This window comes from Erpetoichthys calabaricus, chromosome 2, assembly GCF_900747795.2.
Source record: "Erpetoichthys calabaricus chromosome 2, fErpCal1.3, whole genome shotgun sequence".
Classification (NCBI taxonomy): Eukaryota; Metazoa; Chordata; class Cladistia; order Polypteriformes; family Polypteridae; genus Erpetoichthys; species Erpetoichthys calabaricus.
The window spans coordinates 165,405,387-165,428,817 of NC_041395.2; the positions used below are offsets into that span (position 1 = coordinate 165,405,387).

At 38.5% G+C, this 23,431-nt stretch overlaps 1 protein-coding gene across 1 annotated transcript in view; it reads right to left on the bottom strand.

The window, feature by feature from the left end:
- The window catches only part of LOC114645459 (receptor-type tyrosine-protein phosphatase eta-like), a 104,345-nt gene that overhangs the window by 21,248 nt on the left and 59,666 nt on the right, over positions 1–23,431 (bottom strand). Inside the window, exons 12-13 of the mRNA XM_051922877.1 lie at positions 15,986–16,243; positions 14,554–14,811 (exon numbers count right to left, since the gene is read on the bottom strand). Of these exons, the coding sequence (XP_051778837.1) occupies positions 14,554–14,811; positions 15,986–16,243 (516 nt within the window). The remainder of the gene's footprint in view (positions 1–14,553; positions 14,812–15,985; positions 16,244–23,431) is intronic.

The following is a 23,431-nucleotide window of genomic DNA, read 5'->3' on the forward strand; positions in this document are numbered from 1 at the left end:
AACCTATATCCTTCTACCCGGCACCAAGATTTGAGCCACATTTTAAGCCTTCTAATCTTCTTAGTCTTACCTGGACTGATGCGTGGCACAGGCAGAACTTCAGAGAAGACTACCTTATCAGTTTTGCTTATCAGCCTGGCAGCTCTTTAAATTTGGATTGCAGATACATATCAATACATACAGCTACTAACCCATTTATATGCCATTTGTTCCAATGTGGACAGTGACAACTGGACTTCTCCCTGCTCTGGCCAAGAGTCTATCCACCCTTCCAGAGAGGTCTCCCACCTGTGCAACTGGAAGGCAACACACCGTGTGAGAGATTCTCTGTTTCTGGAGCAAGCTTCTGCTTCAATCCCCCAAATGACTGAATTCCCAACTATCACTACCTCTCTTTTTCTGGGAACTGGTTTTGATGTGGCCTGTTTGGGCTCCTCATCCCTGTCTATCACCTAAGAATCTTCAGAGACACCAAAGACCTGAAAATGGTTTCACACTTACATTTCTGAGGTTGATGCCCCTGGACAGTATGCACCCTTTACCTTATGCTTTGTGACAATGACCCACCTATCTCTATTTGTCTGGCCTAGAATCTCTTCCTGCGCCACCTTTGGGTTGCACATTATTTCTCTAAAGGACACCTAGGTCCGGACCGCCAATCTCTACGACAAAGCAGGCCAGCCAACTCCACCTCCAGTTCAGCGACCCTGAGCTCAAGGTGCTGGATCAGCTGGCACCTCCTGCAAATGTAGCATTCATAGAAGACTGGCTCCTCCAAGCTTTCATCTAAAAAGTCCAACATCCAACAGGACTTGCATTGCACTGGCCTCATTATTAAAATTTGATTTAGGATTACTAGAACTGCCTTAACAGTTTTTTTTAATTAAATTTAAAATTAAATACTTTAACTTAAATGATAAAAGTAAAAAAATAATTAACCAAAAGAAAATAGATTAAAAAACTGCTACAGTTATTTTACACCTTCTGGCCCCTTAAGCTCCCACTCGACTGCATGCTATTTGGCCTTCTATGAAGCTAACTTTACTTTTTACTGTCTGCTCTCCTATCTTTGCATTCCTGTTTTTTCTTACTTAAAAGCTCTCCACTCACCATTTGTACTCCTTCATATTAATGAACCCTTACGCTGTCACCCTCTTAACAGCTCTGCTTTCTTGGCCTCTAAAAAGTGTTCAATCTAGAGAATGTCTGCTGCTAGTTAATTTCTAACCATCTTGTCTACTCTTGTAGTGGGGCTACATAGTTAGTGTTGTCAAATGTCAATACTGAGTGCGTCTCGTTTCCATTGTCCTGTTTGCTGTTTGTGTGTGTATCAGTAAATGCCGTCCCCCTTTATGATGGAAGAAGACCACAGCCTCAAACCTGGAAAACACCTGTTCACTATTAATCAATTACAGCCGTCACAGGACTATTTAAGCCATCAGGAGGGAATGGCCAGGAGGAAGAAAAAAGAGAAGAGAAGGAGACTTTTTCATTTTCATTTTCACGACCACGAGCCATCTTTACCTATTGTATTCTACATCGCGCATTTTCATCCAGTTTGTTTTTCAATCCGCCGGACTTACTTCAATACCCTCATCTCAAGAGACCCCGGGGTCGGACTTCATCATCCACCATGCACCGAGGATTCACGGTGAGGCTGTTCCATTTTATTCCGGGAAAATCAAATGACTCATTTATCATTAGTTCAGTCAACCGTATTCAGGACAGTTTTTTTTTAACCGGACTCAAGTTCACGATCATTTCCGTATCTCATTCATTTTTTGTTATTCGTGTTGTTTGTTATATGTTACAGGGGCAAGGGAGTGTTTTGTTGTATTTATATATGGTGGTGTCTCGTTTTTGATGTGGTGGAGGGATATTTATATTTATATATGTTTCTTTCTATTTTTGCATTTGTCTTGTTGTTTCATTTAATACATTTAATCAGTATAATTTTACATATCTGCTGTTGTGAGTTTATATTTACACCGTCGATTGTGGGGAAAAGTGTACTTTCTTAGAGGTACGGCTTGATAGTTAGATTCATACTCAGTAAATTATCCAGGCCACAGGTCTTGGAGGTGTAGCTGCCGGCTGGGTAAGGGGTCGGCCGTTACACTCTTACAGCTTCTTGTGCATGATTGGAGTCTTAATAATGGCCGCCTGCCTACGTAACACTGAGCATCCCCTTCCACAGAGATGGAAAAAAAAAATACAGACACCGTGAAGAAAAAAAAGTTTATGTCGAGAATAAAATCTACATGCCAACTTTATTCTCAACATTTCCACTTTAATCTCGATGCTTATGTCATTATTAAAGTTGACATATTGACTTTATTCTCATAGTTTATTTTGTCATTAAAGTAGAATGTCATAAATTTCATCTTAAAATCAATGTTGAATTTACTTCTTAAACCCCATCATAACTAATGTAGCACATTAAATGCTTCATATTAAGTGTTCCCCGAGTCATGTTAATTGCTATGTGCTTCTTGAACTAACTTCCTCTTGCATGGAGAGGAGTCGAGGCACGCCACTGTGCCTCCACATGTTTAATACATGCTTTAATTTGTTTCATCATGAAAATGATATCAAGTATTTATCTTAGCATTCTAAAAGTTCAGACAGCAGTAATATCATGAAGTGAATGTATTCTGTGTGGCAATCGCTAGCTGCGGCTCCTCTCAGTGCAATAGGAAGTTAGTTTAAGAAGCATAAAGCGATTAACAAGTGGGACGGGAACACTTAATACAAAGCATTTAATGTGCTACATTAGTTATGACAGGGTTTGAGAAAATCTAGTAAATTAAACATTGATTATAAGATGAAGCTTATGACATGGCATAGTTAAAACCAGAGAGAGAAAAAACAAGGGTTTAAAGTGGAAATGTTGAGATTAAAGTGGAAATATCAATATTAATCTTGACATAAATGGCGAGAATAAAGTGGAAATGTTGAAAATAAAGTCGACATGTTGACTTTTTTCTCTACATACACTTTTTATTTTCTTCACTGAGTCCATAAGTTTCTTCTTCTCCATGGCCCTAATACACTTCTTATTCAGTATTCTGTATTTAAATAACTTTCTAGAGTATTCTGCCCATCATTGCTTAAACATGTGGCGGCATTGAGCTTTGAAAAGAAGAGACTCTTGTGCTGTAAAAATAAAAGAAAACACAATGGGGGTGATATTCTTATGAGTAAGTTCACCAAATAGACTCCAGAAGACAGAGAATGAGAGATAATAAAAGAATACGATGCTTTGCTACTCAATTTGGAATGCTTATACTTTCATGCATTGTCCAGTTTGTATAAACAGAAAAATTAAAGTGTAGAATAATGAAAATAATACTGATAAGTATTTAACAGGAATAGTTAACTGAAATCATATCAAGTCACTTACCAAGGTTAACTCACAGCATAAATTTAGTTGCCTAAATGGGTCAACTGTCATCCAGCACTATGCAGTTTAAGATGGGTTACACTGTTTCTTAGATTGCTAATATGAAATGACATGCTGCATAGAAATCAGGTGCATGGCTTGCTATCATTTTGCTAACTGCAGCAGGGTATTTTTTTTGTTTGTGAGAAGCTGTGCACAATATACTTAGAATGTACTTTTGCCTTTTTTTTAATCTAGGGCTGCAACAACTAATCATTGTAATCAATTATTAAAAACGTTGGCAACAATCAGTTTCATCTATTAATTCATTACGTCATTAGGCTGAATAACTTCTGCTGTGTAATTGTGTCATTACATCATTTCAGTTGTGAACATACGTGCATGTATGTATTTGAAAAAAGGAAGATGGTAAGCAAGTGCCAGATAAGACAATGCGACCTATGACTTCTAGTGTTCGGGAGCACTTTACTGTGAAAAAAAGATTGTGAGTTGCAAAATATGTAGGTCTGACCTTGTATAGCATGAGAGCACAAAACATACCATTACAGGCTCTATGGAAGGGGAAGACTCACTGTCTTTCCAGTAAGTTGTATGTTACTACAGCATTATGTGATACAGATATATGAACACAATGAGGAATAATTTGAGTCATAGTTGAGCCCTCTACAATGCAAATAAAACAATAACATATGGGACAGAATTTCATGATATGCGACTAAAAAATATGTGTCATTATCCACTAGCTAGTAAATGTTCGTGTTGTCGCTAGTAAAAGTTGTCGTATTTGTTTTTTTTGATGTCACTATGCTAAATTATGGTGATGCATTATACATGCAAACACATGAAACGTTAGCATGTATGTGTTTACAAAAAATGGTTGCAAAGAAACATTAAGTCCCTTTCAGAGCAGAAAGTTTTTGTTTTTCAGTCTCATGTGCAAAGGAAATCATAGAGTGCTGCGATAAATCTCACAGCACATCAACTGCGACTGGCAGGCGTTTCACTCATTCATGGAACAGCGAAAGTTCCAGACTAGCTGGCTATCAGACTTTAACTGGCTTTTCTACAGTCTGGAGTAAGATCTCTGGAGTGAGTTGGATGAAGTGATGGACAGTGTACCTAAGAGACAGGGAGTGGTGATTGGAGCGGATTTCGATGGACATGTTGGTGAAGGGAACAGATGAGATGAGGAGGTGATGGGTAGGTATGGTGTCAAGGAGAGGAATGAAGAAGGTCAGAAGATAATGGATTTTGCGAAAAGGATGGACATGGCTGTGGTGAACACGTATTTTAAGAAGAGGGAGGAACATAGGGTGATGTACAGGTAGATTATATCCCATGCAGGAGGGTCAATATGAAAAAGATTGAAGACTGCAAAGTGGTGGCAGGGGAAAGTTTAGTTAGGCATCATAGGATGATAGTCTGTAGGATGAAGTTGGAGATCAAGAAGAGGAGGAAAGTGAGGGCAGAGCCAAGGAACAAATGGTGTAAGTTGAAAAAGGAAGACTGCAAGCAAGGTTGAGTTCAGGGAGGAGGGAAGACAAGCACTGGGTGGCAGTAAATAGTTACCAGACAGCTGGGCAACTACAGCAGAAGTAGTAAGGGTGACTGCAATAAGGGTGCTTGGTTTGACATCTGTACAGAGGAAGGAGGAAAAGGAAACCTGGTGGTGGAATGGGCAAGTACAGGAGGGTATACAGAGGAAGAGGTTGGCGAAGAAGAATTGGATAGTAAGAAGGTGAAGAAAGTAGACAAGAGTACAAGGAGATAAGGCGTAAGGTGAAGAGAGAGGTGGCAAAGGCTAAAGAAAAGGTACATAATGAGTTGTATGACAGGTTGGACACTAAGGAGGGAGAAAAGGATCTGTACAGAATAGCTAGACAGAGGGAGTGAGCTGGAAAAGATGTGCAGCAGGTTATAGTGATAAAGGATAAAGATGGAAAAGTACACACAAGCGAGGAGGGTGTGTTGAGCAGGTGGAAAGAGTACCTTGAGACGCTGATGAATGAAGAGAATGAGACAGAGAGAAGGCTCGATGATGTGGCGATAGTGAATCAGGAAGTGCAATGGATTAGCAAGGAGGAAGTAAGGATAGCTATGAAGAGGATGAAGAATGGAAAGGGCGTTGGTCCAGATGACATACCTTTGAAACATGGAGGTGATTAGGAGAGATGGCAGTGGAGTTTTAAAGCAGATTGTTTAATGGAATCTTGGAAAGTGAGAGGATGTCTGAGAAGTGGAGAAGAAGTGTACTGGTACAGATTTTTAAGAATAAGGGGGATGGGCAGAGCTGTAGTAACTACAGGGGGATATAATTGATGAGCCACAGCATGAAGTTATGGAAAAGAGTAGTGGAAGCTAGGATAAGAAGGGAGGTGATGATTAATGAGCAGCAGTATGGTTTCATGCCATGAAAGAGCACCACAGATACGATGTTTGCTCTGAGGGTGTTGATGGAGAAGTATAGAGAAGGCCAGAAGGAGTTGCATTGCGTCCTTGTGGACCTGGAGAAAGCATTTGACGGGGTGCCTTGAAATGAGTTGTAGTATTGTATAAGGAAGTTGAGTGGCAAAGAAGTATAAGAGTTGTACAGAATATGTATGAGGGAAGTGTGACAGTGGTGAGGTCTGTGGTAGAAGTGACGGATGCATTCAATGAGGGGGTGGTTTTACATCAGGGATCGGCTCTCTTTCTTATTTGAAGTGGTGATGGACAGGTTGACAGACGAGATTAGACAGGAGTGCTCGTGGACTATGATGTGTGTTTATGACATTGTGATCTGTAGCAAGAGTAGGAAGCAGGTTGAGGAGACCCTGGAGTGGTGGAGATCTGTTCTAGAGAGGACAGGAATGAAGGTCAGTAGGAACAAGACAGAATATATGTGTATAAATGAGAGGGAGGTCAGTGGAATCATGAAGATGCAGGTAGTAGAGCTGGCAAAGGTGGATGAGTTTAAATACTTGGGACCAACAGTACAGACTAAAGGGGATTGTGAAAGAGAGGTGAAAAAGAGAGTTCAGGAAGGGTGGAATGGATGGAGAAGAGTATCAGGGGTAATTTGTGACAGACAGGTATCAGCAAGAATGAAAGAGAAGGTCTGCAGGACAGTAGTGAAACCAGTTATGTTATATGGGTCGCAGACGGTGGCACTGACCAAAAAACAGGAGACAGAGCTGGCGGTGGCAAAGTTAAAGATGCTAAAATTTGCATTGGATATGAGGAGGATTGATAGGATTAGAAATGAGTACATTAGAGGGTCAACTCAGGTTGGACGATTTAAAGCCAAAGTCAGAGAGGCGAGATTGCGTTGGTTTGGACATGTGCAGAGGAGAGATGCTGGGTATTTTGGGAGAAGAATGTTAAGAAGGCCTAAGTTTATGGATGTGGTGAGAGAGGACATGCTGGTGATGGGTGTGACAGAGCAAGATTCAGAAGACAGGAAGATATAGAAAAAGATGATCTGCTGTGGCAACCTCTAATGGGAGCAACCAAAATAAGAAGAAGGATTAAGACTTGATAATGTACAAGTACTGCTGCAGCAAGCCTAGTTTAGCCTGTGAAACAGATTTTATGGCAGGATCACAAAGTTTCAAATGTGAAAATCTAACAGCACACTACCGACAGCAAATGAATACAACAAGCTGTGACAGTGTATTGGCTGCAAGCAAATGTGCCAAAGAATCTGTGGTGGTAAAACGTTTCAAGACACAAATAATGATTCAAAAAGGTCTGAAGACTCAGTTAAAATAAATTTGGCATATTACATAGCAAAGGAAAGGATTGTTGCAAAAGAAAAATAGTCTGGACATTTTACCCAACATATGGCAATGTTCATTGCACTGAACTGATTTCAAACATTACTTCAGACTTACCAAAAAAAAAAAAATAAAGTCATAATGCTGCAACAGATTCTTCTGTGACGGTCAGATACAGTATTTACAGGATGCTTTGCCAGTAAACCGTTTCTTTCACAGAAACTGAAAAAAAAACTAGAACTTAAATTACATTTTTAATTTTGAAGTGTTGGTTTAATGTGATTCTGAATACATAAGCCACGTTGTGAGTTTAGTTACTTTACTGAAAATTGTGTATTTAAGGAAAATTTGTGTGTGTATGCATGGTCATTGCACAACCAGAGCCAGAAGTGATTTATTTCAATTTACTAATATTTATTTTCAAAGTATATATTGAACTTGGCGGCGCCACGCAGACTGCGGCTGCACGGGCTCGTGATAAAAACACGTGCTTTATAGTGATTTAATGTCACTCAACATGGAAATTCAGACATATACTCGTCTAAACCTTCTGTCATTGGGTACAGAACAGGATAAAGGACTAGTAAATCCAAATACCATGGTTCTACTGAAAGAATTTGGACTGCTATGGACGAGCGGTGAGGCCAGTCTAGCACTGATATTATCTACCAGTGCTATCCGCGCCTTGAGAACAAGACATCGGCGGTGTATGCGTAAACAAAAGCAAGGTGTCCGCGGTGGGGTGAGCGTTAAGGCTAAAAGCTAATCCATGCAGAACTACCATCGATCTTGGTGGCAAATGTCCGCTCACTGGAGAATACAGTAAATTAGACTATATTCGGTTGGATTTAACATCGAAGCGGGAGATTAAGGATTGCTGTGCTTTTGTCTTTACGGAGTCCTGGCTCACCGACTCCACAACCGACACTGCTATTAGTCTAGAGGGGCTAACGATCCATCGGGCAGAGAGGAGCAGCAGTCTCAGTGGCAAAACACGGGGTGGATTTATCATCGTCTACATAAACAACAGATGGTGTGTTGACTCAAAAACAATCCACACATGTTGCTCTCCAGACACTGAGTTTTTGGTAGTTAAATGCCAGCCTTTTTATTTGCCATGTGAATTTTCCGTTGTACTTATAGTAGCTGTTTATATTCCCCCTGACGCTGACACCAAGGCAGCCATTGACACACTCTGCCACTTTATCAACGATTTGCAAACCACACATCCAGAGGGAGTAGTCATTGTTGCTGGGGATTTTAACCAGGCAAACATGAAGAGAGGTTTGCCCCATTTTTACCAACATGTGGACTTTGCAACTCGAGGAACCAATATATTGGATCATGTTTACACCAGCATTAAAGGAGCATTCAAAGCATACCCACGTCCCCATCTTGGCTCATCAGACCACATCTCTATTATGCTAATCCCAGCATATACACCTGTGCTCATCAGATCAAAACCATCACTCAAACAGGTAAGAGTTTGGCCAGAAGAAGCCATGAATGCATTACAGGATTGTTTTGAGTGCACTGACTGGTCTGTGTTCAGTGAGGCAGCTACCACAGATCAAAGGATAGACATAAATGAATATGCAGAGGCTGTGTCTGGCAAAATAAATAAATGCATGGATGATGTCTGTGTCACCAAAAACATCATTATCAGGGCAAACGATAAACCGTGGTTGACTGCTGAGGTGCGAGTTTTGCTGAAAGTGAGAAACTCTGCTTTTAAATCTGGAGATATAGCTGCCCTTATAACAGCAAGAGCCAACCTAAATAAAGCTATCAGAAGAGCTAAACGGGCTCATGGAAAGAAAATAGAGAGTCATTTTCAAGATCACAGGAACAGCAGAAGATTGTGGCAGGGGATTAAATCTGTTACAGATTACAAAACAGTTTCTTACCCCTGTGATGATAGCTTCAACTTCCTGAATGACCTAAATAAGTACTTTGGACGGTTTGAAGCATTGAATGATACATCACCAGTGAAGGCCACCCCTCATCCTGACAAGAAGGCACTGTGTCTGGAACCGGATGATGTTCTACGGACTTTGAGGAGAATTAATCCAAGGAAGGCTGCAGGACCAGACCAGATACCAGGTTGCGTACTCAAAGGATGTGCGGAGCAGCTGACACATGTCCTTACGGATATATTTAACATCTCTCTGTGTCAGGCTGTTGTGCCAACTTGCTTTAAAACCTCAGAAATCATCCCGGTTCCGAAAAAACCCATAGTCACAACCATGAATGACTATTGCCCTGTAGCCTTAACACCAATAGTGATGAAATGTTTTGAGAGGCTGATCAAGGACCACATTACTTCTGTCCTACCCTCCTCATTTGACCCACTCCAATTCGCATAATGCTCCAACCGTGCCACAGAGGAGGCCATATCTATTGCACTCCATTTTTCGTTGGAACATCTGGAGAACAGACACGCTATGGTCCGCATGCTGTTTGTTGATTTTAGTTCGGCTTTTAATACCATCATCCTTCAGAATCTGATCAGCAAACTGGGCCCATTGGGACTGAGCATACCTTTGCAAAACTGGATATTGGACTTTCTAACGGATAGGCCTCAGTATGTACGGGTAAGGAAGAATAAATCAGATACCATCTCCTTGAGCACAGGTTCTCCACAGGGGTGTGTTCTAAGTCCCCTCCTCTTCACGCTCATGACCCACGATTGTTGTGCCAATTTCAGCACAAACCAAATTATTAAGTATGCGGACGACACAACAGTTTGTGGGTCTCATTCGAGGTGATGGGGAGGGGAATTACAGAGAGGAGGTGAGGTCATTTGTGGAATGGTGTGATAAAAACAATCTGATACAGAATGTCAAAAAAACGAAAGAACTGGTGATTGACTTCAGGAAGAAACAGCTGATACACATCCCGGTCTACATTAAGAACACTGCTGTGGAAATTGTGCAGTCTACCAAGTTCCTGGGAGTCAATGTGACGAACAACCTCACCTGGTCCCTGCTCACCTCCTCCATCATCAAGAAAGCTCACCAGCGCTTGATCTTTCTGCGGAGGCTAAAGAGGGCCCATCTCAGTAAGTCAGTCTTCACCACTTTTTACAGAGGGACCACAGAGAGCGTGCTAACCTGCAGCAGCTCTCTGTGGCAGGAGAGCTGCAGCGCTTCGGACTGGAAAGCACTGAGGAAAGTGATGAGGGCTGCGGAGAGGATCATTGGAGCCCCATTGCCTAATGTACAAGACTTGGCAAAACAACGCTGTCTGGTCAGAGCTGTGCGGATTTCTAGAGACCCTACTTATCCTGCCTCTGAACTCTTTTCCCTCATGCCCTCAAGCAGAAGGTACCGCAGCCTGAAATGTACAACTACCAGGTTTAAAAATAGTTTTTTTTCCTACTGCTGTTCGTCTTTTAAATGAAGCATTTCAGTATTTTATTGTAGGCATTTGTAATTCAGAATTTTATGTATTTTCAATTTAGACTTTTATGCACTTTTAATTAGAAATTTTTATGCACCTCTAATCAGAATTTTTGTGCATCTTTAATCAGAATCTTTCTGCACTTTAATTAGAATGTAATTGATTTTAACTACAGTGTAGGGCCAGTAATCCGCGAATTCGCTTAAGCCGCGCAAAAAGCTTGGATCCCAATTTTTTGACACTATGGATCGTACGGACCTAAACATGGCCTCTCAAACACTCGAGACAGGTGTTGACAGCTGTCATTTTGGCATTTCGATTGTCCGTGATTGACATGCTATCGCGGATTAAATATTTAAATGCTGGCTTATAACTTCAAAGAGGTATTTATAGAAGAATAGCCTTTTATTTATCAATAAACAATACAATTAAAATTCAAATATTAATCTGTTTTATCCACGCTGAGTGTCAGCGTTAAGGAGGCCGCCATTGTAACCGATTCACACCTTACAATGCTACAAAGTTAATCCGTGGTAAATCCGCAAAAAATCGACTCGTATTTAAAGTATTATTTTTAATTCGATAATCTGATAAAACTTGAAATTGTATAAATATGAGTCACAAACCCAACGTAAATCACTTCAGTTTCTGAATCTATAGCGAGCACATCATATTTGCTTTAAAAATGTTTACGCCATGAGTAATAAACGTAAACACGCTTCATATGATGTTCAGCAATAACAGTAATAGCAGTAATTTATGCATTATCAAAAAATATTTAAGCCACGGACCACCTAAGCCGCGGTTAAGCAGTTTGGACCCCAATGACCGCGGCTTAATGGCCCTACACTGTATGTGTTTTTATTAATGTCTTGTGCATCGTATTTTCGTTCTGCAGCACATTTTGGATGTTCTGCTGAATGACAAATAAAATTGAATTGAATTGAAATTGAATTGAATTGAATGTAAGTGTTATATAAAAAACTATATCTTGTTTAATATTTTTACAAGTTCTGAAAATTTTATACAAACCTGTTGATCTGGTGAAAAGTTCCATTTCATGCACTTTATGTAGTTAATTTCAAATGAAAATTTTTTCAACAATCCAACTAAATCAATGAACAAAATGATCACTAGATTAATCGATTATCAAAATAACGGTTTTCTTTCAGTCAGTTTTCACCCTAGTTGCCACCTATTACTGTATGTCTTCTTCCAAGAAACATCTATCATATATGTATTATATATACATGTATATATCAAAAGACAGAGAGATATAGAAAGATAACATGTTCAGCAGATCCCACTTATCCTGTTCAAGGCATCAGGTAACAAGTGCCTTTTCTAGCAGTTCTAGGTGAAAGACGGACCAGGCCTTTGGGGGGTTGCCGGTTATAACAGATGCCTATTGTGTTAAAACCCACTATCAATGACCTTCTTATTAATTCAGATATCTCATCATTTTATTAGTCTAATGAGGCACAGGTGCAATAATTGGGAAACTCATTTATATCAGTGCACTTCTTCAGCAGTAAAAGTTCCTGTTTTCCTGACCCAAAGTAACTCTCTTACTCCATTATTTGATATAAATGTAATGACTCATAGTCAAATTCAGTTGAGAAAGTGATAAGTGGATTTCATCTAGTAACTATAAGTCACCAGCCAGTCATTAATTGGGTTGATTGTAGCTGATAGGATGCATTTTATCTTCTGAATAGGTCTGAAGAGTTTGCATATGATTGTGTCAATATAAAAACTACTTTCAATGGAAAGTAATTGACATACCCATTATGCATGCTCAAAAAATTCTCAAAAACTCAGGTAAAAGAGGTACAGCTATCAGAAGATCTAATGTACAAAGAAGAGTCTAAAATATATTTAGATTATGTTTTTGAATATTTAGCCTTAGATGTGAATAGAAATGGCTCATGGGTGTGCTGGTAAAAGGCCCTAAGAACTGATACATATGTACTCAATAGATTCTTAAGTGTTGATGTCCAGTTCTCAAAGGAACAAAGCATGCCATTTGCAATATAATTTAAATGTATGGAAATATATTATTACAAATTTCTGTCATTGCATATTTTTCATCATGGGCAGTTTTTAAAAAAATGAATGCTGCTTACATGAATATACCTGTACAGTATACACTACATTATAATTACAAGGCACATCATAATCATTACTATCAGCGTATAATGTTACGGTAATAGTTTCATCAAGATGAAAGAAAAACAACACAATTGCTATAGAAAATTTATACAGTTCCATGAGTGTTTTACATTTCCAAACCACCTTTATATTAAGATGTATGTGTTCCATTGTAATTGCAACAAAATCAAAAAATAAAATAAGCAAACCCGTCGATGTACATTAATTCTTTTCTTTATTTGCTTGAATGACATTTAGCAGCCATGTCTAATTAGATACAAGTGAGTGGTTAAACATGTATGAATGTTTCTTGGAAGAGTTAATAAAACACATGTAAATGTCATTAACAACGCAATGGCATAATGGTAAGTGTTGCAGTACTGAATTCAAATTTAAGTTCAAATAATCTCCAATGTAGCTTTTTCCTACAGAAACTGCTTTTCCGCCCATACATGTGAAGGTAAATAATTATTCTGAATTGGTCCTGTGAGCCTCAGCTGGGTAAATTAGTAAACTGGATTAATGCTATAATGATATAGGTTAATTTATGCTTATTTATTTTTTGTGAATTTTTATAGCCTTAACCTTGTTAGATGTGTTTGTGTTATGTTTTATTGAATGGATTTTATTTAAAGAGTGTCAATGAACAAAAAATTCCTTCTTTACGGACAAATCAAAAAATATTGCCATTAGGTATGGTTGCCACTACAAAATTCATAACATTGTATGTCAAAATCATTAAGATGAAAATCAAAATCAAATTTGAAACAGAACAAAAGCATCGCCTAAATACTCATTGTGTTGACTGCTCAACTGCTAGTCTCTCACAAGATGTTTCTGTTTAACAATGTATGTTTAAATACTTGGTCAATGTACTTGGCCGTTCTATATAGTTACTTTAGGTGTCTTAATCCATAGCATTATTGTGATCAGGTGCACCAAGCTGCAACATCCATTACAAACAAATACGCAAAACTTCAATGTGATGATGTCATTGTAATAACAATAAGAATATGAAGAAATAGAAACAAAAATAGTAACACAAAAAACAAAAACAGAATGCAAAAAAATAAATTAATGACACTCTGCTGACATTGGGTAACTCAGTTACTATATAACAGATAAATGAAATGGGTGCAAAAATGAGCCCATTTCTTAAATTTAGTATTATAAATAATTTATAATTTATAAATAATTTATAAATATTACCTACTTTTGACGTGTTTATAGCGTAAAATATAGTAGAATTTATTCACATATGGACTCACTTGTGTAAGCTGTAATTGCCAAGGCATCTGCCTGTGTCAGATTGTCCCCAGCCAAGGCTGTAAGCTTTAGTGTATACAAGCTCCATATATAAAATAATTTCAAATTATATCAGTGAATTTTGAGTCCATTGGATTGGACCAATAAGAAAAAGAGACTAAAAAAGACTCAGTTGCATCAGGAATGCAAAAACACCACCTGATATACTGTAAGACTAGAAATGTATTTCCTCAACAAAGTTGATGTTAAAATGAGCAAATTTAACAAAGAAAAATCAATTCTGGTCCCAAGATTCAAAACCTTTAGGCCAGCTTGACACATGTGCCATCTAAGGGCGTATCATAATGCACCACATTGCAAGCAAAATCATCAGTTCTAACAAAATTCAGCAAATTGATGGCACAAATTCTATCATTAGGAAAGAAAATCCACTAAAAGTTCAAACAATAACAATATATATAGTCTGAGCTAGTTAGCAACTGCTACCAAAGTAGATTGAGAAGGCAAAACCAATGAGAAACACTTTGTTAGACTGAATTTCAGAAAAGGGTAGTAATTATAACTATCAGAACTTACTTGTATAAGCTGTTATTGTCACTGCATCTCCTTGTGTCACACTGTCCCCGGCCAAGGCCAAAACGTTCAGTGTATACATGCTCCCTTGGGTTAGTCCAGTTATATAAGCAAAGGTTGAGGTTGTTGTTACATTGGTGGCTGTTGCTCCAGTTACTACCACTTTGTAGCTGGCCACACTTCCACTTGGGGGAGACCAGCTGAGAGAAATGGAGGTACTTTTGATGTCAAAGACATATAAATTACTAACAGTACCGGGTTCTGTTGAAAAATATAAAGAAATTAAAGTTGAGGCAACCAAAATTACAGTGAAAGTAAAGTCTATACAGTACAAAAATTTCTTAGTTCCAGCATTTTAAATTTTGCAAATAAACAAGGTTAGACTGACCCATTTTTTAGCTGCACAAGAACCAACTTCACACACCATTTGTTGGCCATCTGTCAGATGTCCAAAGTATCTTGCCTACATTAAGCATCTCATAAAATCAAGCAGGGTATCAGAATCAAGATCATGAAATTAACAACCTTTATAAGCAGAGCTGGACTCATAGGCAAAATATAACATTATCAAAAAAAGAGAAAAATATATTTTTTGATATGGCATTATATTTCAATAGTGTTAAATCAGTCATTCACGATAATATTTTGTTGGTGTGAAATGTTATTTGGAGTAAACCAGACTGTCCACTTTGGGTGGGCTGTCAGTATGACCTTAACCTGCTTGAGAAGAGATAAAGTGAAGGTAGACTTTCAAGGTGAATACTGTCCTAGTGACTTGCCCATAGTCACAGAATGAGTCAGTGGAGGAAATTAAACAAGCAACCATACATTTTCCATACTCAGGCCAATATATTTGAGATCAGAAGTCTTGTTTTCAAAGTATGAATAAACTGTTTAAAAATTTGGAAGCTGTCACTAGAGCATTTATCACAACAATCATGCATAGAATTATACATACTATATTTGCATTTATATCAGATGGATCAAGTACAAAAACAGCAAAAAACGACAGGCAAGTTAAATTGAAAGTAAACATTGCTGTTTAATATATTAAATCCTATATTACATTTTTACATTTAATCATGTTGTTTAGCACAAATACTCTTAAATGTGTGTGGTGCAGTGGCATGGAGCTTGTCATGCTTATTCATTACAATTGATCCATAGAAACTTGGAGAAAACACGTAAACTCAAAGAAGATGCTGATCAACTTGAGTCCTAGCTCTGCGCAACCACACCCCAAACTTTAAGAACATCTTTACTAAATAACATTATTAAATGTATCTGTAATATTACCTCAGTTTCTTTCCATTTATTTTAGACTATGAGACAAATGCACTAGTCTATGCAATGTTACCAGCAGCAAGCAGGATATTTATTTGTGAAATAACCCAATCAAAGATGTAGTAGTACTTAATAGAACAGATGAACTCACTTGTATAAGTTGTAATTGTTACTGGATCTCCTTGCGTCACACTGTCCCCAGCCAAGGCCAAAACTTTCAGTGTATACATGCTCCCTGGTGTCAATCCAGTCACAGTAGCAAAGGCTGAGTTAGTGGTCACGTTAGTAACTGACACTCCAGTGACTTCCACTCTGTAGCTGGCTGCACTTCCACTGGGTGGAGACCAGCTAAGAAAAATGGAGGTAGTGTCGATGTTACCTATATTTAAATTGCTAACTATGCCGGGTTCTGTAAAGAAATATAAAAGAAGTTAAAGTTAATGTGGCCAACTTCTCTCCTGGCATTTTGTGCCTCTCTAGTTTGGACATTTCATGTTATTAAAATGTGTTTGCGCATACATGTTCATTACAATTGTGTATGCACATACAAACGTGACTTCATAGTGGCCATTAAAAGCCCAAGACACAAGGATTTTTAGGTTATGCACTTTGTTTTTTCAAAGAAGACTTGTGAGCACAAGATCATTAGCTTCCTGAGAAATTTAATTTGTTTTTCAGGTTTTGTTTTGCTTTGCTGATCTTCTGACTTGTACATTTTGCCTCTTCCCTTTAGTTTTGTTCCACTATGTTTATTGTTTTGTTATGTTTAATGTTTATTGTCATTCTTACAAGCTTCTTGCCACATATTTCAGTGCTCTGTATTCTTATTCAAATGTGACATGTATCAGCATTAAAAACATGAAATCAAAACACTTCTGACAGGTGGACTCAAACTATTTAAGATATTACAATTATTTAAAAAACAAATTGAGGAATAGTGCTCAATGTACTTCTGTAGGAGTGTTTCACTCTTCATGAGGTTTTAGTGGTATGAAAATGTTCATCTATTCTGGTCTATCTAGCTTAGCAGACTGCCACTGTGACCCTAACTGGCACATTTTTACAAAGTCAAATTACTTGCAAAGTGAGATACAAGGAGCAAGTGTTTTATATTGAATAAAGATACTTGAAGTTCACTTGCTCCAGTCAATGAATGTGAGACTAGCAGTGGCATTTTCAGAGCACAAATACGCTTAAATATAAAATGGAAACTTGTACTTGAGTACTTATGACAGCAATTGTGTAAACATGTTCCGGCCTTTCTACCAGTACCTGTGCAACAATAGTGAGTACCCATTATTTAATTATTTTTAGATTCTTTTACACTTTGAAAGGTTGAATCTAAAGAGAAGTCATGAGAAATCTCACATGGTCAGTAAACAATGACCAAAACCAAAAGCCTTTAGCAGAAATCACAAAGTCTTTAAGTAGATAAGAAAAACTTGAAACATATTCATTAGCTCAAGAGGTAATCTATGTGTGCTGAAAAGGTTTTTTATTTTAAATAAAAAACAAAGTGCAGACATGCTCTTTTAAAGATGGCTACATGAATGGGCTCCTGTAATTATACTACCTAGGCAGAGTGGTAGCCATTTTTCATAGGAAAACAAAAAAATTAGAAGATTAAAAGTATAATAAAAGGTCTAGGTCATAACTGGGTGAACAAGAATTTCATAAACATGGCCCAAGATGTAAAACAAAAATTGTGGCTCAAAAAATAGTTCATGAATCTAGTAGGTAAGTCATAGTCAAAAAACAGAAATAAACTGCAACGATTCACACGGTATGCCTCAAAATGGAAGTGCCTGCACAAAAACAAAATGGCACAGCTGGAGATCATAATTAATTTATAGTATAAGTAAAAATATATTGAAAGTAAGAATATGCCTTAGTCTCTAAAACACACAAAAAAAACAATGTTTAAGGAATGGCTGTGAAAACGTAAAAAGAAAAATCAGATCATGACAGTGATGTTATGAATACAAGCATATGAAGGCCATGTACAATTCATGGTGTAAGGGCAACACATAATGGTTCCTGTAGTATCATTATGTTACTAACTAAATCACCAAAATTGTCAAAAAAAACCCCAAACGAACTTTAGCATGCTTATCAACCACAAAACTCTATTGGTTATTCTGTTATGTTAATAATACTCCTGGTATTGATCTGTATTAATTTCTCATTTTCCAAAAAGCTTCTTGGTTCATTAAGACTAGCCACTTCAATTTTAATTTTTTGCCCTGAAGAAGGTATTCTTTTAGAAATGTGTCAGATTCCCTTTAAGAAATATAGTTATCTCTGCTGAATTTCCCACAATGTTAGGCTTACTTTATCTTAATTATTCTGCGGATAATGTCAATAGCAGTGGTCTTCTACATTACTTGATTTCAAGAGACTTTTTTCTATGTCAGTGTTATGGTGTATAAAATCTACAAATTATTCTCTATATTTTTATTATTATAGTTTGCTCAATCCCAACAAGATGAATTCAGATGTATGAGGCATTATAATAAAAAGGCATATCCTCTTCCCTTACACCTCACTTTTATAACAGTTGTTCACAGCATAGTGCTAACTTGGTATTACAGCCAGGGAAAGGAAGATTGAGCCATGCCTCAGGCTATTGATTACTTTATGGATGGACATCTGGAACAACAATTTGGTTTACAGCCTGGGAAAGGAGGACATGAGGCAATATCAAAAAACTTTATTATCTGGGAAAAGATGGATTAAAGAGTTTGAGTAAAATTCATCTATCATATTGACAGCCAACCAATCAGGCGCATGCAACATTCATTTGTTGTGAAACCACGGCATGAAACTTTAGAATAAATATGCCTCATCTGAGGAGTGAGTAGGGAAGTAAGGACATAAGAAAGTAAGGAAGGAGGGAGGAAGAAGAATGGATGAGGATGTCACTGGTCGGCAGAAAAGCATCATGAACATGGATTGCTAAATCAAACGCCGCCCTGCAACATTCATCCTTGTCATCTCTACTTTTTTTCGTAAGCTTTTTCTAAAGACTATATATATTCAGACTTTCCTATCAGTAGCTATTTTCTATTATTATTTGTTCCAGTGGTATTATTATTATTCTTGTAATAAATACCATGCTGCATTTAACTTTCTGTGCTTTGTCTTAATGTCTATAGAGTGATTCTTGTAATAAATACCATGCTGCACTTAACTTTCTATGCTTTGTCTTAATGTTTATAGAGTGATTGAAAATATAAGTTAGATTTCTTTGAGTACCTAGTGCAGCTGGAGATTTGCCATTACCTCTGTGCTGCAAGGTTTATTAGGCTGACAGTGAGAGCTCCACTAAATAGTAGGGAACAGTATGTAAACAAGGTATTCTTGGCTGATAAATGGCCTATAGTCAAGAGTGCTGAGTCTTTGTATGTTTAAATGTATTCTTGTAGACCAAAAGTAATACTTAGGTCTGAGATATCATTAAAACATCGTATGTTATTCGTGCCAATAATAAATACGTCTCTTGAAGTGCTGAGTGACAGGCTGTGTTATTCCTAAAGCACTTGTGTGATTTAAAGTGCTAAAGGTTAATCAGCGTGTGTGTGTCATTTATGGGGCACTGTTGTGGTTAGGGTCTGTGTGTATGCGTATAGCTATGTATGTGTGTGTTCATTTTAAAGTGCAATAGTAGACCAACCTGATAACGAACTTGGCGAGTACACTTACCCTTGAGAGAAAACAGGTAAAGGGTAAGTAGAGGGAAATACTACGATAATACAGTCGGTATCTTTGGTTAATTTATTTACAGTATGTTTAATTTACTGCTTAATTTTTTGTTGTTTATTATTTATTCCACTGTAAAACTAATTTTTACCCATTATTAGTAGCCTTAGTAATTTATTGTGCCTTATCCATTTATTTCTTACTTATATGTGGCTAGAATTTGTCATATTTATCAACAGTTCGTCAGCATAGTCTGCAATCCCACAAACCATCAATATCTACCTCTTCCTGTTAGGCACAGCAGTTACTTAATTGCTAAGGCCTTAGGTTTTTTAAAACCTTCCTATTAACCTGGTGCTATTTCATGATGATTGCTATTGGTTCATGTGGATAGCAAGATATTTCAAAGGCTGAAAGTAAAACATAATTGAACTCAAAATATTAAGCTGAAGCTGTTCATTCTAACATGTATCACCTATTTAAGACACCTTGGCTTTCTTCTGTCACTGAATTTATCTTTGGCTACCCTGTTCCTACATTCTCTTTGTGCTCTTTCTATGAAAATAACAATTACTGTATAAGTGCGATATTTTGTTTAAGACCTTTTTTGTGCTTTTTAACAAGTACTCCATTTCATACTTAAGCTGAACTCAAACCACAGTTTAACACTCCTTCTAAATGGTGTGCTACTCAAATTTAACAAGTACAGTTGAGAAACTTTGTTATTACTTAAGGAGAGATATTATATACTGAAAAATCTTGGTACAGGTTGCCAGAACAACAGTTCAAAATCTGAACTTAAAAAATGACTGAACTAGAACTATTAGAAAATTTCTTTCTACTATTGCAAAACCTTTTATTGTCATACTTTGCCTACTATTAAAATGCTAAAACGAACATTAACTCTGACTGAAATGCTCGTCAAATTGAATGTCTACACTATAAAAATATTGTTGACACTGTAAAAGTAAAATTTCAGGATTAGGAATCACTAGGGCTAAAAATCTACAGGTACTTAGATGATAGCTGTGCTTACTTGTGAAAGCTGTGATTACCACTGCATCTCCTTCAGTCAAATTGTCCTGAGCCAAGGCCACAACTTGGAGGGTATACACACTGCCAGGTGTTAGTCCAGTTAGATTAGAAAATGCCGAAGTTGTGGCCACATTCATCACTGTTGATCCAGTAACATTAACTATGTAGCTTCCAACGTTGCCATTTGGTGGTGTCCAGCTGAGAGAAAGGGAGCTAGTGGTGATATTAATGATCACCAAATTGTTAACCACATCAGGCTCTGTTACAGGAAAAAAAATTAAAAATGGGTTAACATAAACAATACAGATTACAGCAGAGAACACAGATAAAACTTCTAACTACAGTATAATATAAACTGCACAAGGTAAGTTTCTGAAATAGAATTTTACATTTTAGTGATATCACATCGCTTATGTATTCTGACATTTTTTTACACTGAATTTTTATTTTTGAATTGTTTTTCTCCATCTCTAGTAAACTGATCTCGACTGTCTGCAAGCAAAGAAACAATTGATAACCATCTCTTCCCGTTTCGCATCAAACTTCAACAATGTCCCAGGCATCAACGTCATTGAATTTTCTCATCAATATACTGTCCTTCCTGGTTGAAAAATCGTCCAAGATGTTCTCTGAAAAACACTGAAAAATCTGAACCTACAAATGATTGAATGTGTAAAATTGTACTTCAGATGTGCCATGATTAATGCATTCTAATTATTTCAACAATTTCAGATATCCTGGCTTTTTGCGGTCACTGATTTCACCCATGATTCCTCTTATCCTATATTATTTTTCTCCTTTTTATATGAATGTAACTGTTACATGCAATATTCTCTGCTTAAGACCTTGGTTTTTGTGGTTTAAAAATTTAAATTTCATACGTGGATTACTTTTTAGATAGATGGATCGTGGGTGGCACGGTGGCGCAGTGGGTAGCGCTGCTGCCTCGCAGTTGGGAGATCTGGGGACCTGGGTTCGCTTCCCGGGTCCTCCCTGCGTGGAGTTTACATGTTCTCCCCGTGTCTGCGTGGGTTTCCTCCGGGCGCTCCGGTTTCCTCCCACAGTCCAAAGACATGCAGGTTAGGTGGATTGGCGATTCTACATTGGCCCTAGTGTGTGCTTGGTGTTTGTGTGTGTCCTGCGGTGGGTTGGCACCCTGCCCAGGATTGGTTCCCTGCCTTGTGCCCTGTGTTGGCTGGGATTGGCTCCAGCAGACCCCCGTGACCCTGTGTTCGGATTCAGCGGGTTGGAAAATGGATGGATGGATAGATAGATTGACAGATAGATCTTTATTGTCATTGTCACTTTTACAAAGGAACAACGAAATTGAAGGTGCAATCGACTTAGTGTGAGGAATAAGAGTTAAAAAGACAAAAAGACAAGAAGAGAGAAAATAATAACAAACCGAATAGTAATAAATATACAAATTGCACTTGTTGACTTAAGGTCTATATTGCACATTGAAAGAATAATATGGAGCAGTTTTATTCTGAGTTCAGGGCCATGATTGCTTTCGGATAAAAGCTGTTTTTAAGGCGGTTTGTCCTAGTTTTCATAGCTCTGTATCTCTTGCCCGATGGCAAAAGCTGGAAGAGGCAATGACCGGGATGTGATGAGTCCTGTGAAATGTCTATAGCTTTTTTGCGGCTTCTGGAGGTGTAGATTTGTTCCAGAGTGGGGAGGGTACAACCTGTTCTCTCCGCTATCCTGACGACCCTGTGGAGCGCTTTCTTTTCTGAGGAAGTGCACCTGCCGTACCACACACACAGTCCGTACGTGAGCACACTCTCGATGGAACAATGATAAAAAGCAAGGAGCAGATTTTTTGGGAGGTGGTTCTTTCTGAGAATTCTCAGAAAATACAGTCTCTGCTACGCCTTCTTTAGCAGCTCCTTGGTGTTGGCGCTCCAGGTCAGGTCATCCTCCAGCTCCATACCCAGAAACCTGAACACCGGGACCCTCTCCACACAGGCCCCGCCAATGATGAGTGGCTGGATGTCAGTTTTGTTTTTCCTAAAGTCAATAACAAGCTCCTTTGTTTTTTTGTTGTTGAGGAGCAGGTTATTGACTGTGCACCACTCTGACAGTCGCTCCACCTCGTCCCTGTATGCTAGCTCACCCTCCTTGCCCGAGATGAGTCCGACCACCGTCGTGTCATCCGCAAACTTTATAATCTTGTTGCTATGGTGAGTGGGGACACAGTCATATGTGTAGAAGGTGTAGAGGAGCGGGCTGAGCACACAACCCTGCGACGTCCCAGTGTTGAGGCTGAGAGCAGTGGATGTGTGGAGACCCAGCCTGACCCTCTGGGAGCGACCCGACAGGAAGTCCAGTATCCAACTGCAGGTGAGTGATGGAAGTCCCAGATCTGCCAGTTTGGACACCAGTCGTTGTGGGAGGATGGTGTTAAACGCCGAGCTGAAGTCTACAAAGAGCAGTCTGGTGTAACTCCCCTGCTGCTCCAGGTGGGTCAGGGCAGCATGAAGGGCTGTGGCCACAGCATCCTCCGTGGATCTCTTTGCTTTGTAAGCAAATTGAAATGGGTCCAGGTCTGCTGGCAGGCAGGCGATGATATGACTCCGCACCAGTTTCTCAAAGCACTTCATGATGACAGATGTGAGTGCCACTGGGCGGAAATCATTCAGACTGTTCGTGTTGGATTTTTTCGGTAGCGGAACAATGATTGAGGACTTGAGGCAGGATGGGACAGTGGCCTGGGACAGGGACTGGTTGAAAATCCTGGTGAAGATTCTGGCCAGTTGATCTGCACAGTCTTTCAGCACCCGTCCAGCCACACCGTCGGGTCCTGCAGCCTTCCTCGGGTTCACTTTCCTCATCACCCGCCTCACCTCACACTCTTCCA